The following is a 15,472-nucleotide window of genomic DNA, read 5'->3' as shown; positions in this document are numbered from 1 at the left end:
ATTCCTTTAACCGGATATTTATTACCCCCTCCATCTCCATTAACAGCAAGAGAATTATTCCGAGGCAAAGTATACAATCCTCAGCCGCATTAAGCTAGGATCTGAAGTATAATGCGCTTGATCTTCTCACCCTTCGTCTCTTTTTTCTCTTTCATCTTCTCTTCAGGTTTTTGGCCTTGCTGCTGATCTTTCGGCTGGTTCTTTTGCTGGTCTTGCACTTCCTGATCTTTCTGTTCGGTGTTCTGCTGGTTTTGCTCCTGGGCCGTCGGCTGGGGCTTCGACTGGTCTTGCCCCTGACTCCCCGCCTCGGGTTGTGTTTGCTCTTGTTCCTGACCTTCTGCCTTGTCCTGCGGCTTCTCCTGCTGCTGGTCTTTCGTTTCATCCTTCGCCTGATGCTGATGCACGTTATCCTTGTCTTCTCGCTCCGCTCCTTTGATCCCACGCTTCTCCAACTCCGCCGCAGGTATGGTCACGATATCCTTCCTCTTCTTCTCCAGCACGCCCTCAACCACATCCATCATGTTCTCCTCCTTCGCGTCCTGCCGCACGGCCTGCATCATGCGGTCCATATTCACAATCAACCCCTCATTCCCCGTCTTCACCGACTCGACGACCATCTCCGCCCCCGCCTTCGTCAACAACTCGACCCTCGCGCGGTTCGGCGGGTCGAGCGCATCGCGGAACATGGTGAGGAAGGCATTCAACACATGAAATATATCCTGACTCCTGACCACCTTCCCCTTGTCGTCCGTGGCAGCGTGGTCCAGCGCATCCGCCAGCAGCAGCGCGAAGCCGTCCGCCAGCATCTCGGCCGGGGGCCCGCGCTCGATGGCCGTGGCGAGCAGCTCGATGCCGACGCTGGCGAGGTTGCCCGCCTCGCGGAACTTGTCCTCGGGCGTCTTGCCGTCGGCGGTCAGGATGTCGCGCAGTTCCTTGCCGCGGCGGTCGACGAGCCGCATGAGCATGGCGCCGGACTCGATGCACAGCAGCGCGTCGGTCCAGGCGTTGGCGAGCGGCCGCACGGCCTTGAAGTTCTTGCAGTCGAAGGCCGCGCCGAGCAGCAGCACGGCGGCCTTGGTGAGGCGGTCCAGCACGTTCTCGAACGTCATGGGCGAGCTGCTGCTGTCGACGGTTTGCCCCGTGGCGGCGATGCGCGAGGTGGCGGCGACGCCGCGCTCGCTCATGGCCGCCTTGAGGTGGAAGTAGCACAGGGCCATCTCGAATTTGACGTCGAGCTTCTCGCGCCACGCGGGCTTGGGGCGAGGGGCCTTCTTCTGCTTGGTTGGTGGCGTTGGCGTTGGCGTTGGCTCTTGATTCGACGACGACGACGACGACGTTCGCTTGAACAGCGCTGTGCTGGGGCGACGTCTCAGGGGCTGCTTCTTGTCCTTCTTCTTCTTCTCCTTCTCCTCCCGCGTCTTCTCATCCTTCGTCTTCTCCCGCGTCGCGAGCTCGACCATGATCTCGAAGATGGTGGTGCCGAGCGGCGCGTGCTGCTCGACGGTGTTCTGCTGGCCGTTGCGGATAGCGCGTTCGACAGCTTTCTCATACAACCCGATCAGGAACTCGATCAGCGTCATATCGCGGCCCGCCAGCGCGCCGTGAAAAATCGGCACCCACGTAATCTTCAGCACGCGGATGGCGCGGCGGATGACGAGCCCCCCCTTGCCATCACGTATCCGCGGCTTCGTGTGCAGCACCTTGACCACCTCCATGTGCCCCTTCTCGATCGCGATGTCGAACGGCGTGCCCATCGGGCTCTTCTTCTTGACGTTCGCCCGCCGCCACCTGCTCTTCTCCTCGAGCAGCAGCGTGGTCACGTCCGCGTGCCCGAAGTGCGCGGCGTGGTGCAGCGCCGCGTACTGCGTGTGGCCCGCGCTGTTGACGTCCGCACCACGCTCCAACAACATCTTAATAATCTCCATGTACGGCTCCGTGTCCCTCCCCTCGTAGCACCCCGCCGCCGCGGCCGTCACGGTGCTGCCGATCTGCCAGCTCTTCTTCCTTGCGTCGAACCGGCGCTCCAGCAGCGCCTCGACAATCTCCTTGTGCCCGTAATGCGCCGCCGTGTGCAGCGGCGTGCCGAACGCGTCGCCAAAGACGTCCAGGTCCTTGTGCGGCCGCGGGGAGCTATCGCAGATGGCGACGACGCAGTCCAGCGACCCCCCCGCGACGGCGGCGTGCAGCGCCGTGCCCAGCTCGCTCTCGGCGCGGAAGTTGGCGCCTTCGTGCAGGAGTTCCCTGACGACGTCGGCGTGGCCCTCGCGCGCGGCGAGCCGCAGTGCCGTGCCGTGGCTGGGGCTGCGCGCGTCGAGAGCACGCTTGCCGGCGTCGTTGTCCAGCAGCACGCGGACCAGGGGCAGGTCGCCCTCGCGCGCGGCGTAGTGCAGCGGCGTCTGGCCCTGGTTGTCTACCGCGGCGACGGCGGCGGCGGCGGCAGTGGCGTCGGATGGCATGAGGCAGCGGACGGTGGTGAGGCGAGTATAGGGGTTGGAGCCGAGGATGGCCCAGTGGAGGGTGGTGCAGCCGTCGGCGTCGGCGGTGGAGGCGTCGGGAACGGAAGCGAAGCGGCTGCTGCTGCTGAAGAGATGGTCGAACAGACCAAAGTAGCTGAAGACGTGCGCGGGGCGGAGTTTGGCGGGGAGCGATGCGCTAATAGTGAAGCGGTAGATCTGGAAGGCGAGGAGGAGATTCTCGTCGGCGCGGTAGAGCGCAGAGAGGAGGTTGCGGGTTGATTTGCGGTTCTGGCCGTTGTCGGTTTTGCTGGCTCGTACGGCGTCGACCCAGTGCAGTGCGGCGAACTCGAGGAAGGGGTGCGTGGTGATCCACTGCAGGAATTCGTTGCCCGGGTCGTACCAGGCGGCGTTGCGGAAAGGCCCGCGGCGAAACTCTTCGCGGCAGAGGTAGGCGATTGTGAGGTCTGCAATGGTGGCGCGGCTGGCGACTCGGCTGAAGAAGTAGTCGTGCATTGAGGTGTGGGCGAAACGGAACACTCCCAGATCCCCATCGTGCTCGACGAATGGGCTGCAGAGCCGCACCACCATGCCTGGGTCCTTGAGCACATCCTCTTGTACCTTTCTGTTGATCTTCTTGGTTCCGGTATTTAGCGGTGCCGCCTCGGCCAGCGCCTCCACCGAGAGCAACCCCTCGTGCGCCAGCAGCGCTGTTGCATGCAGTGCGAGTGTACACTCCCAGTTCTGCAACTGTCGGCGCGCTTTCTTGCTTTCCCACTGTGTCACAACCCTCTCGTACGCTTCTTGGATATCTTTGGGCAGGGACAGCCGTTCGATCGCCCGATTCACCTCTTGCTTGTCATGCATGCTACAGACAATGTCCACTACCGCCTTGGCCCATAGAAACCTGCATCGTCAAGTCAACAGCCCATCTCTCGACGGTACACCAGGTTGGAAACTTACATCCCCTTTGCCTGCGTTGAAACCTTCCCTGCGACTTCCTTTATATCGGCTTCTTTCCAGTCGCCTTTATTACTTTCCACGTGGAGTTTGTCCCCCAGGCTCCTGACCAGGTATGTTTCCATGTCTGTCTTCGTCTCTGTTTCTGTGACATGTATCTCGCTGACATGTATGTCGCGGTCGACCTTTCGTTCCGTTGCCGTAGGTGCGTCATTTGTCGTGCGGTAGCTGGCGAGTAGCGATACCCGGCTAAAGTGTTTGCATGCGTAGCACTTCTCGATGAATCCGCGGCCCAGCGCCGTCTGATCCACCTTGGGCAGTTCATCCACTGCGTCGATAACTATGCGGACGCGGAGGGTGTCTTTCTTACGGAGTTCCGTGATAATCATCTCGGCGAGCTGCTCGTCGCTCCTGTTGTTGATCAGATCATCTCTGCTATCACCGGTGGTGATGCCGTCGCTGCCGTCGTTGTCGCCCTGAACCTGGTCCCAGAAAGTCAGGAGGACGTGCTTCAGTGTGGCCGTTTCTTTGTCGGCGAAGAAGTAGAGGAGCTGCTCGTCGTACTCCTTCTCCTTCGCGACGACGTCTTCAATTGCTCGTGCGCTGTTTGGAAAGGGAGTAAATATCAGCCTATCCATTTCTTGCCGAAGCAATTGAGGTTCACTTACACCAATGTAGATTTACCACACCCCACTGTCGTATATCAGTATGAACTGAAAGCAGCTGTAGCAGGAATAAATGGAAACTTACCTTGCCCATGAATCCACAGAGCGGAGCTGTTACGTTTATCGGCCCATTGCTTGTACTGTTCACTGTTAAGCAGCCATTGGCAAGTCGTGTCTGTCCTGGAGTTCTTGTATTTGGTATAACTCGACAAAGCAATGCTCTTGAAGGACTTCGTCTTCGAAACCGTGTTGATTTTTTCTTTATTGCGACATCAAACGGGTTAGCGAGAAATTCCACGCTGCGGAGATTCGCAATGCAAAAGCTTGGATAGAAGGGAGTTTACGTACGCTCCAAGTAAAATCCGATTTGCTGGCCATGGTTGTCCCTGTTGCTGAAATGAACGGGTGGCATGTTCCTGGTTATCGAGCCCAGAGGCCCCTTTGCCAGCGCCATGATTCTCGAATTCCGCACCCGTCAATGTAAGGGTAAAGGATGAAGGCCATAGAGCGACAGAGAGAGGCTTTTCTAAAATGAGCAATGGCTTTGAGGGGGCGCTCTAAAATCATCACGACTTGCGACCACTTCCCGTATCTGTTTTGGCCCCCGAATTGAGCCTCAAGATTCTCAGCCTCACAGCTGGACTGCATCCCTTTTCCAATACAGAGGCGTGTACGGCAGGGCTATCTGAGGATGAGAAATGCAATTTCCAAGCTGTTGACTGCGTGGCGCCTGCTGGACCCTGTGTTGACTCGGCATCCGAGGATGCAGGGATGTGGCCGGGGAATAACAGTGGAGCAGGGAAGGAAAAAGAAAGGAATTGAGGGCGGTAACAGTGCGAGCTGAAGCTGTACCCACCCACCCACTCGTTGACGTGTAAGCGAGCTGTAGCGGGGAACTTCTCCGATCGATCCGCACCAAAAGAGTGCGATACTCGGAGCGCACAGGGCGGGCGTAGGGAGGAAATTGGAAGCCGATGAGGCTCTGCTCGGGTAAGCTCGTGTCCCAATGGGTCTTTCAAGGATCCGATACGAACCATCGGCATTTCGTCGTCTTCCTCGTGACTACAATGCAGTGTTGATCTGACTTCTGCCTTCTTATCGTTGAGCCGCCGACATCATGGCCGGCTCGAGGCCTCCATGATTCAAACCACCACTGAGTCGTGTCTCGGACAGAAGGAAGAGGAAAACTGGCTGAAAGGGACGTGATCGTCAATGTCTTGCTTGGTTACCGCACAATCAATTGCGGCGGATCGGAACGAGGCAGCAAGATCCACCCACCAAGAGTGGGGGATACGATGCGGCATTGTATGTGAGTACTGAACAGACCCATTGGTGAGTAACGCAGAATGAACAGAATTTGAAACCCCCGAAACCTGGGCCAGCCACAGCGGATGGTGTTGAAAGTCACTAGAGGTCTTATTCTGAATCTTTGCCCAACCCTCTGGTAGTCTTGGTAGTGCACTCAGCACCACTGAAAGATTAGGTATAACAAAGAGGAGAAGTGTATATATGATAGATAACTGCCGCGCATAGGGCGGCAGTTACTAAAAGACGTTGAGCTCAGGCCAATAGCGCTACTTGGCTAAATGTCGTGAAGCCCTTTCTGGCGGAGAATTCGACCGGTACCCACTGTCTGAAGGGTATCTTTTGTCGATGTGCTCCACTCCGACATGGGTCAAAATCGGGCTTCGTCAAGGGTTGCAGCAAATAGGATAGTGCGAATACCCTAGAAGCGATGATTTACATCGAGATCGCGCTAACAAAAGTTGACAGATTCTGGCCCCCACTGTGCACCCACAGTGATGGGCGGCAGCGGGCCATCATCCAAGGGAATCGGACCGACCCGTTGCTTCGCTACCGAGTCGCGCCCGCAATGGTATTGTAACAAGCAATCCAGAAGCATGAATACCGTCCGGCGGAAGAAAACAACATGTTCCCCTAAGAATCTTCGTTAGATTGGAACTAAGAACCTAACGGGCTTGAACTTAAAATAGATGTCGAACTCTATATAGACTACTGAATGCAGACAAACTCAACCATCCCTCCATCCTACTTATATGATTGGCGTAAATACGCAGCAAGGATAAGGATAATGTTGCAATATGTGACAAGATAATTGGTATTGAACTGCGCGGTAACGAAGAGCATGCGGCCTGAGAGGGCTGCAACCCGGGAGGCCGTGAAGTTGCTACAATACACATAGCAACAGGAGAACAAATAAAAGGAAGTAAGTAAGGCCCCTCTATGAATCATTCGTTGAGAGGAGCGTAAAATGAACAAACAATGCTCCACAACCTTATCTCAAATTCATCGTCATGGTAATACAGTTCATTGTCTAGTTCTTCTTTGGGCAAGCTGATGATTGAATCCAGTAGCTCAGGGGAACGTCCTCTTTCGAGCGCGCGCGTCACTACATCAACGTCTTCTGACAAAAGCTGATTTCCCAGGAAGTCTGGCGTTTGCAGCTCGATCTTCAATTCTTCCCACCTGTCTACTGGTGATTTCCCATCGCCATCTTTGAAGGATAAGTCTGCTCCTGCTGCAATAATGATGCAGAATAGGGTGAGCATTCCCAATCCATGCCGATAATCTTGACGTGCTGAGAACGCTGCGCTGAAGACTGATTTACCAGACCGGTCTCGTACATTGACTGATGCACCTGTTCTGATAAGTGCCAAAGATGCGAGAGGTGAACAGCACAAGACACAGACATGAAGAGGGGTGTCTCCATGGATGTCTCGCGAGTTGGGATTGGCGCCGTATTGCTTCAGAATCTCCATTCTCTCAAAGCTTTCGTATGAGTCGTAGAAATAATGCATTGGCGTCGCCCCCCGTGAATCTGTTGCAGATGCATCGGCTCCAAGGCTCAAAAGTAAGTTAAGCCTTTCGACTGAAGTCACCTCGTGTAGCACAGTACAACCCCGTTGGTCTTTCCAATTGGCCAAAGCGCCAGCCCTGATCAGACGTTCAGCAGACAACCGATCAGCCTTCCAGAGTGCAGTTCTTTGCAAGCCGTTTTCAGCATTAGGATCGGCACCTTGATCAAGAAGAGCTTCTGACGCTTGGAACTTAGCATCATCCTGACTGGTCGATAATAAGGGGGGCTCTCCCTCTCTCCCTCCATCATTCGGAACAGCCCCGTGTCGTAGAAGAAGAAGGACGATAGATGCGTTTTTGGCACGCTCATCTATACAAGCGTATTTTAACGATATAACCCCCCGCCCATCAGTAGCATTAACGTCGGCGCCGAGTTCCATCAACCTTGAGGCACATGAGAGAAATCCTCTGCGGCAGGCTTGATACAAAAGGCCTGTCCTGAATTCTGTGGCGACGCTGTTAAGTTGGTCACGAAGCTGGCGCAAGGTGTCCGTCTGGGGTATATTGCTTTCCTCGGCTGCATCGACATGAAGCACAACTTCACTGAAGGCGTAGGCTTCCAAAGTGTGTATTGATGTTGTCGGTTTTATGCGACCAAGTGAGACGTCACGTCTGGGCCGGGACATCGCAACCGAAACTTCTAGAACCAGAAGAGAATTGGCGCACGATCTGGCAATGGCTGAATGTGCTTTCCCAATCGCTTCTGTGATGGGCACATTTGATGTGAATAGGGATGAAAACCCATTTTGATGGAGAAAAAAGTGGCGCACAGACTCATGAAGTAGCTGTACCCTTGGAGTACAACGCGTTTCCGGGTCAGGGTCATATGCAGCCGCTTTCGTAATCTCAACCAGACCACGGGAAAGAGCTGTAACGCGCTCGCCACGTTTGTCCTCATCCACGTAATGCTCGGATTCCTTTAGTTGGGCCAGGGATTCCGGAGGGCTTTCTGAGCCGAAGCATATTGCGCAGGTTATTTGAGGAAGGGTCAATCGTCTTGCTGCAAATAGGATCCATTGAAACAGGAGAAGAACTTGGGGACGCTCATCATCCTCGAGGTCGGCGAAGAGATCTTGGAACAGCATGCTAAGCTCTGGGGGCAATTTTGCCAGCAGCCTTCTCCGGGCTTTGACTGATTGCCCGTGGCCTCTTCTGTCAAGAATTCCTATGGCAAGAATAACCCAAAGAAAAATGTTCGAGGCTCATGGACTGCGCTAATATCTTCCGTCTGGTGTTGGATGTATCGGAATATATCATGCCTATTTATTACGGTAGCGCCCGCACGAGTGCGAGCGCGAGCGACGTCTTGCCTGGCCCTGTGCGCCCAACCACGCCGATTTTCTCTCGCGCTCCGATGCTCAGCCGCAGATTCCGCAGTACGGTCTCACGCTCCTTGCCGTAGTGCGCGCTGTAGTCGACGAATTCGATTGCACTACCACCCTGGCCGCCGGCCCACCCTTTCGCCGGCACTGCTGTAGGGCCCTCCTGCGGCACATCCAGATACTCGCCCACCCGCTCCATCAAGTTCATGTCCTGCTCGTTGGCCGTGTGCAACCGGATGAGCCATAGCAAGTTGCCTGTGAAAGTGGCTGCGTAGCTCATGGCCAGCCCAGCGGCGCCTGCGTCCATCCTGCCCGCGCCTGTCCGGCACACGACGAAGGTGCTGCAGGCGAGGGACACTCCCGAACCGAGCACATCTATCCGTACGCCCAGCCATCGACCGACGGCCCCAAGGTGGAAGAAAGGCGTGTTGTACATGTCCACCAGGCGCTGGCCTGCGTGCAGGAAGCGCGCCTCGGCGCCATATGCCCGGATCGTGCTGACCCCGGACAGTACCTCGCCCAGGTGCTGGTACAGCGGGCCTCGCCGGGTTCAACTCGATCCGTTTGAGGTCCATTGCCGAGCCCATGTATACCCTTCCCAGCACCAGTGAGGCCCGCGGTAATGGCGAGCCCGGCCGCCAAGAATCGCGGCACTATCACGCTGGCGAGCACCAGAATCACCGTAAGCGATGCCGTGCAGTGCGCCACACGCCCACTGCCGTGGCCGCGAGCTCCTGGACGAGTGACCCTATTTCCCTCGAGAAACGGTTCGTCATCTGCCCAAACGGCATATGGCGTCAAGGAAGCGGATCTTGGCGTGCACCACGGCCTCGAACAGGCCGAGGTGGATCTTGCGCGATGCTGAAATTGACCAAGCGAACACGACGTTAATGTACAGAGCCGTCAGTGCCATGAAGGCCAACAGACCCGCGTAAATGCCGAGGCAGTAGGCTTTCCCTGGGTGTGAAGATGCCGCAACGCCAGCGGCAGCCTTGCTGTTTGTCTGGTGGACGACGGGGAACCATGGTGTTCTGCAAGGGACACTGCCAGCATCACGTAGGTACTGTATTGGTAACAAGGCCTTCGCACGCGCAGTGCTCAGTCTGACTTTTGCACGTTTGGGAAATCGAAAGTTGTTGTTCATACTCCATATTGAATCTGATTATTTGTCTTGGCTAGGCAGAAAACCTTGCACGTTTGAGGCATGGCGCAGCCCTAGATACAACGAGCCTGGAGTATGAAAGAAAGCGCATATGGATGCTGAAAGACCTACGTGGAACTCAAGCACGTGTTAAGCGTGTTGTACTTCGCTACGACTCAAGGAGTACTTGAGAGCATGAAGTGCGTTCCCCGTAATCATCCATCCGTGACAGCTGCACTTAGTAGCGGTTGATGCAGGCAGAGTCGCCAGCACCGTTCGACTTGCAGCACGAGTAGAACTGGTCACCATCCTGCTTGTCAGGGGCATAGCACTGCGACATGTTAGCAACCATTTAGTCCTCGTGCACATAATGAATTTATCTTACGTAGTTGCCAGGGAACCGCAGCTCGGAGGTGATAGAACCCTCGGAAATCCCATTGACTTATGCGCGTTAACTTCTGACTGCTATTAAGTTTTATCTACGGTGAGGACTTACTAGCTTTAATGGAGCCAGCAGTGCAGCAGGTCGTAGTAGCGCCATCGACGAGAGTGGAGCTATCAGTCGCCTGCTGACAAGCGCAGTACCTCCAGCTATCGGCCAGAGCGGCGCTGTTTTGGCAACATCAGCTTTGATAGACTTGTTATTCGGGTTAGAGTTGGACCTTACGAAGCAAGAGTAGCGAGGACGAAGGCAATCTTCATTGTGTCGAAAATAAGACAATAAAGTAGAATGCAGTAGGTCAAGTGAGGGTTTGTCTGATCGGGGTTGAAAGCTGAGTTGATGATACTAGCTCATAGACAGCAGAAAGAGGATGTTTTATATCCTAGCATTCAATTGCTGAGTCCCACTTTTGTTTAGTCTCTGTGCTCCTCGCGTTCTAAGTTGGCTGGCGATGTGTCTTGGTACGTTCTAGGTACGACTCATAAGGGTCCACTCCAAGACTCCGGCTGGCTCCGGTTAGCTGGCCTGATATTTGTTTCACCGTGCATACTACGTGAAGGTGATCTGGATCTAGCACTCTCAAGACCCAATCAGTTTATCGAATATGTTCTTCGGCAGCCTCGAAATTGTCGAGAAATAGTGATCTTTTAGTCTATAGAGATGTATACTACTATATAAATTAGAATTCTAACTAGTATACTCTACCTAAATCTTGTAGTGCCACTGAGCTTTGGTAACCTATGAGCTCGAGCGTAAGTAGGCACTCGTGGCTGCCAAGAATGCCCCTAAATACGAATTAAGAAAATCCGCGATATACCGCCGCGAGCCGGAAATAGCCGTGGAGTAGCAATGAGAAGAGCAATAACCAACCCTCCGTCCGTGCGTCGCTAGAAAACCCGTGATACTGTGTAACGAGTCACAAGAGAGCTGCTCTGCTCTTCCGGGCGTATCCGAGTCGGTATCTGCGGTCTTTCGGACTGTTTATTAGACTTGTGGGCTTTTTCCAAAGTAGTGTAATGTGGATATCGAGAGCTTACACAATTTACTGCACCTCGGCTCGAATTCCCGAGAAGCGGCACCGTGGGGATTACAGAGGGTGCTGCGGCCTAGGGATGAGAACTATGGCAGAGAAGAAGGAACACGGCAAGGTAAGCGGGACTCGGATCGTCTAGCACCACCCGAGCCCCGTTGGCCAACCACGTAATAGACACGCACAGTCCTCTAATATTGGCCACACCTTGGCTCTGGCCAGCGAATAAGCATTTGTCGACGAGCAAAAGTACGACGCTGCACTGTTACCAGCGCATGCTACTTCACTCCTTTCGGTCTGAAGGGGTTGGTGTTCATGCTGTCTGGTTCCGGGGCCAGATGCTTCCTGGCTATCTCCTGGGCTGGATTTTGGAAGACCGCGCCGGTCTCTATGAGGATCTTCTGGTCGTTCGGGCAAGCTCCTGGTCTGCATGGTTACCTTGCGGCAATCACAATGTTGATTTTGCCTTGCACCAGCGTTACACTAAGTCAATGAGTAACGGAGATGCGACGCGTATGTTTGAGGAGGGGAGAGCCAGATATCATGGCCAAGATCAAGAGGGGCATGTAACGGGTATCGAAAAAAAACCGCTGAGGAGAGTAATTTATTCTACCGTCTAGTGCTTCCCGTTGTTGCAAATTGTTGAATCTTACTTTTCTTTCCCTAACGACACGCAGGCTGTTTGACTCATATGATTGGTGCAAGAGCGCTGGGGAATGATGAATACTTAACGGCATCGAATGCAAGTGACTTGCTAGAGTCTGCAAGTTGCCAAGTGTAACGGCGAGCCTTTGCTTCTAAAGATCTAAACACTAAAGACGAAAACCTGTCGAGGGTTTCCTTAAGTACAGTCTATGCGCTCAGTGAACGCGTTGTGCTCATTCACCTTGGCGATTGGCATGGTGAGGTAGCGGGCGGGCCTGACTGAAATCCGACCTCCTCAGGCTGCGCCATAATGCTAGTCCAGCCAGCCATTACTCGCCCACATACTCTTTCACTGAAAACTTTTGAGTATGGCTCCTATTCTCTCTGCTGTAGGCGCTACCGTCCTCGCCGCCCTGCCGCTGGCTAGCGCCCACATCTGCATAAAGAACCCGGTGCCCTTTAACGCCATCCAGCTAAGGCAGAACCGCAGCCCCCTCACCCCGGAGCAATACTCTTACAAGTTTTAGACCTACTCCAAGACGGAGCGTACCTAGCTATTAGTCGGTAGCGCCTATACTCGCAGCTCAGGCCGTGGCTCAGCTGTGGATGACCATGTCTTCTGGGGGTCTCCACCGATTCCGTGGACAAAAACAATACTTGAAAAAGTCAGGTATGTAAAGAAACCGACAGAGACATACTCAGCAATCGGAACATTCGGGGCAGAAGGCTGGCTTAGGACCGTAAATCCTTCACAAAACTCTTCCATAGTGTAGACACCAGACGAGAAAGGTAAGCTCGTAATCAAAATGAGACTCCAATGTAGGAAAAAAAGATGTGCGAGATAGCCATAGCTGAGCGCGGATTTTGGTTAGCGATCAGTTTCAGCGGAATAAGTGAGATTAAGAAGACGAGTCTGGGCACTTGACCACTCGGAACAGGACTTTCCGCCGCGGAATGCCAGGTCCGCTGCAAAACTGTTTCATTCAGGTCTCTCGTGAGCCTGCCATGCATGTGATGTCTCGATTCAAGCACATTCCTCGATCCAAGGCTCAGCCCTCGCTTACTCAATGTCGCGCTTCATTTCAACGGCCATGTGCGCCTCGTCTGCTGCACATCATTCCGAGCACAGGACGGTTAGCGTGAACATATGTATCTTGGGGCTCTAGTGTGTAGTTTTTCTGATATACTGCACAAGTCGTAACACTTGTGTCGAAGGATATGGAACGAGGTGCAACGTCAGCCAATAAGAATCCCCGCACGCCGCAAATACCCATCGATCGACGGCAGCATCGGAATCTCGCGATCTGGACCGGTATCTTATCTACCCCGCTCAATTTCCCTGCCACTCGATAAATATCCACAACCATCAGACTGCATCAAATATACGTGACAATGAGCGCTCCGCGGCCATTCAGATGCGGTGTATGCTCGCAGGAGTTTACGCGAAGTGTAAGACAGCAGTTCCACGAGATGAACCCGCTGCTTATAGGATGACTCACAGGAAAATCTACAACGGCACAGAACCTCAAGTATGCTCAACCAATAAAGCGGGATTTAGCAGGATACTAAGTTATTCCAGGGCATGGAGGCGGATCACGTCACAAGTTTGAGTGCACAAAGTGCCATACAAGGTTCCATCGCAGGTAGCACCCCCGCCCGCACCTGCGGAACGCTTTCTCACAAACTTCCAGAGACGTTTGCAAGCGCCACGCTGAGCGGTGCAACGGCCATGTATCGTACTCTCGCTCCAGGCGACTGAGTCCTGAACCTGTATCAACACGCAATGTCACTCGCACTATCCCTGCACCCAGCTCGCCCGTGCCTGATGCATCTGAAGACGGAAACAGTGAAAATGCAGCATCACTCGGGTATGGCACTTTGCGCGAGCTGCCAATTCATTTTACTAAATCTTTTATAGGATGTCGGAAGAGGTCGTCACACAAATGGTCAATTCATACTTTGTCCACTTTCATCGTTCGTTTCCAATTCTGCACAGGCCAACCTTCTCCTTAAGTGCAGTTCCAGTCAGCCTACTGAGAGTCGTTGTTGCCATTGGGAGTCTCTACACGGCCTCCAACCTACCTTTACCGGAGCGCCAGCCAATCCTCAAAGAGGCCGATGAGAATTGGGAACGAAGTAGAAAAGACTTGAAGTCTCTGGTACGTTCTGCCCTTTTAGCACTGGCGCAACTAGGAGTGGAAGTCGACATCCAGAAACACTCATACAGGTCCAAAATTCACATTCGCGGCCGCATGCTGGCTTCAGCCACCCTCATAGAGCTTGAATTCTAACGCCGATACCAAACGCCGACAGGTATCCAAAGACCCCAAAGAAGTGCGCGAAAGCAGCGTAACCCAAGCCTTCGTGCTCCTCATCCTCTACGGCATCTACCGCGACAGCGGGTCCAAATTCCAAAAAGCGCGCTCCCTCTTCCGCACCATCATCGACGTACGCCCCTTCCACCCCCCACCCCCCTTTCTCCTCCCCCAACCACCACCCTAACCTCCGTCCCACAGTCCCTCCGCGACCTCGAACTCTTCCACCAAACCCTCACCGCCGCGCCCTCCGAAGACCCCAGCTGGTCCACCGACCTCTCGCCCGCCCTCTCCACCAGCGCGCCCGCCCTCCTCCACTCCAAATGGACCGCCTACACGCGCTCCGAATCGCTCAAGCTCTCCCTCTACGCCCTCGTCTACCTCGACACGCAGGGCTTCGCCGCGGCCTGCAACACGCGGCCCCTCCTCTCCCCCATCGAGCTCGGCTGGGAACTGCCGCATGCCGCAGCCTTGTGGGAAGCCAACGACGCGGGCGCGTGGCTCGCGGCGCTGTACGGCTCCGCGCCCGATGCTAGCGGCGCGGCGGTGTCGATCACGACGACGACGACGAGATACGCCTTCCTGAGTTCGACGGGGGCGACGCGCACGCTCGCGCTGGCTACGCAGTCGCTCTTGTCGGGCTCGCCGTGCCCGCACCTGGTTGCCGCGCTGAGCGCGTCGCCGTTTGCGGCGCTGTGCGTGGCGGCGAATGTCGAGGCGTTGGTGAGGGACTTCACGCGGTGCTACTACATGATGCCGCCGAGCTTGAGCGATCCGTCGCTTTTCCACATCCTGACGCAGGCGCAGAACAAGCATGTTGTTGCGGGGTTGAGGGCGGTGGGGGAGGCGAGGGCGAGGGCGAAGGGGGTTGGAGTTGGTGGCGCGGGGGCAGGAGGAGGGGGGGATGGGGGAGCAACAGGAGCAACAGGAGGAGGAGCAACAGGCAGCCAGATCTGGCGCGCGGTCGACCTGGTGCTGGCGTCGGCCAAGGCCGGGCTCTGCGCGCCGGATGACCTGTTGATTGGGGGGATTGTTGATAATGGCGTTGCGGCGGGGTTGGCGACGAGCGCGCATTTGACACTCGGCAGCTACTTTGCGAGCAGGCGGTCGACTATGCAGCAGCAGAAGGACGCTATGGGCGGTGTGGTGGCTTCGTCGTCGTCGTCGGAGGTGAATGTTGCGGGGAGCCTGAGTCTGCTGGCTGAGCTGATGCCAGCGTTGGAGCAGGTTGTGGTGGGGCAGGGGCCGGAAGAGGTTTGTGACGAGGGGCCGTGGGTGACTGTGGTGATGATCAGGCTGCTTATTACGATCTGGAAGACGGTGAGGCATGTCGTTGAGCACGTGCGTCAGAGGAGCAGCGACGGCAGCATGGCCTTCGATCCGGCTGGCGTGACGTTGCGGGCTGTGACGGAAGCTGTTGAAAGGTACATACGGCTGCTGGTACCGGATTATGAGCCTGATACTGGCACGGACCAGGAATCACAAGAGAAGGACTGGGGATATCACGAGCGCTCTCTCCTCTTGCTGACGGTTGAGTTGTGCAAGAGAAGGTCGGCATGGCCTGTTGGTCCGGCACTGGCGACGGTTTTTGAGGAGATCATGGCTGCAATAATTTAGAGTTC

The 15,472-nt window shown here is 55.2% G+C and overlaps 4 protein-coding genes across 4 annotated transcripts; 1 reads left to right on the top strand and 3 right to left on the bottom strand.

Moving 5' to 3' along the window:
* Positions 1–89: 89 nt before the first annotated feature.
* Positions 90–4,490, bottom strand: LTHEOB_65 (Ankyrin repeat protein; the record flags this gene model as incomplete). Its single annotated transcript, XM_035515762.1, has 5 exons — positions 90–3,360; positions 3,417–4,016; positions 4,082–4,106; positions 4,164–4,337; positions 4,427–4,490. The coding sequence occupies 5 exons, from the start codon at positions 4,488–4,490 to the stop codon at positions 90–92; spliced, it is 4,134 nt and encodes a 1,377-aa protein (XP_035372067.1).
* Positions 4,491–8,221: 3,731 nt separating this feature from the next.
* LTHEOB_64 (ATP-dependent bile acid permease) lies at positions 8,222–8,864 on the bottom strand (the record flags this gene model as incomplete). Its single annotated transcript, XM_035515651.1, has 2 exons — positions 8,222–8,730; positions 8,792–8,864. The coding sequence occupies 2 exons, from the start codon at positions 8,862–8,864 to the stop codon at positions 8,222–8,224; spliced, it is 582 nt and encodes a 193-aa protein (XP_035372066.1).
* Positions 8,865–9,656: 792 nt separating this feature from the next.
* Positions 9,657–10,120, bottom strand: LTHEOB_63 (putative histone-lysine N-methyltransferase (Ash1); the record flags this gene model as incomplete). Its single annotated transcript, XM_035515540.1, has 4 exons — positions 9,657–9,749; positions 9,804–9,859; positions 9,915–10,027; positions 10,086–10,120. 4 exons carry the CDS (start codon positions 10,118–10,120, stop codon positions 9,657–9,659), a joined length of 297 nt encoding a protein of 98 aa, XP_035372065.1.
* A 3,358-nt stretch (positions 10,121–13,478) lies between these two features.
* On the top strand, positions 13,479–15,467 carry LTHEOB_62 (C6 transcription factor; the record flags this gene model as incomplete). The annotated part of the gene is made up of 3 exons (XM_035515429.1): positions 13,479–13,694; positions 13,849–13,983; positions 14,052–15,467. 3 exons carry the CDS (start codon positions 13,479–13,481, stop codon positions 15,465–15,467), a joined length of 1,767 nt encoding a protein of 588 aa, XP_035372064.1.
* Positions 15,468–15,472: the final 5 nt, after the last annotated feature.

Source organism: Lasiodiplodia theobromae (assembly GCF_012971845.1).
Source record: "Lasiodiplodia theobromae strain AM2As chromosome Unknown scaffold_1, whole genome shotgun sequence".
In the NCBI taxonomy this organism is placed as follows: Eukaryota; Fungi; Ascomycota; class Dothideomycetes; order Botryosphaeriales; family Botryosphaeriaceae; genus Lasiodiplodia; species Lasiodiplodia theobromae.
This window is presented reverse-complemented; position numbering and strand designations above follow the sequence as displayed.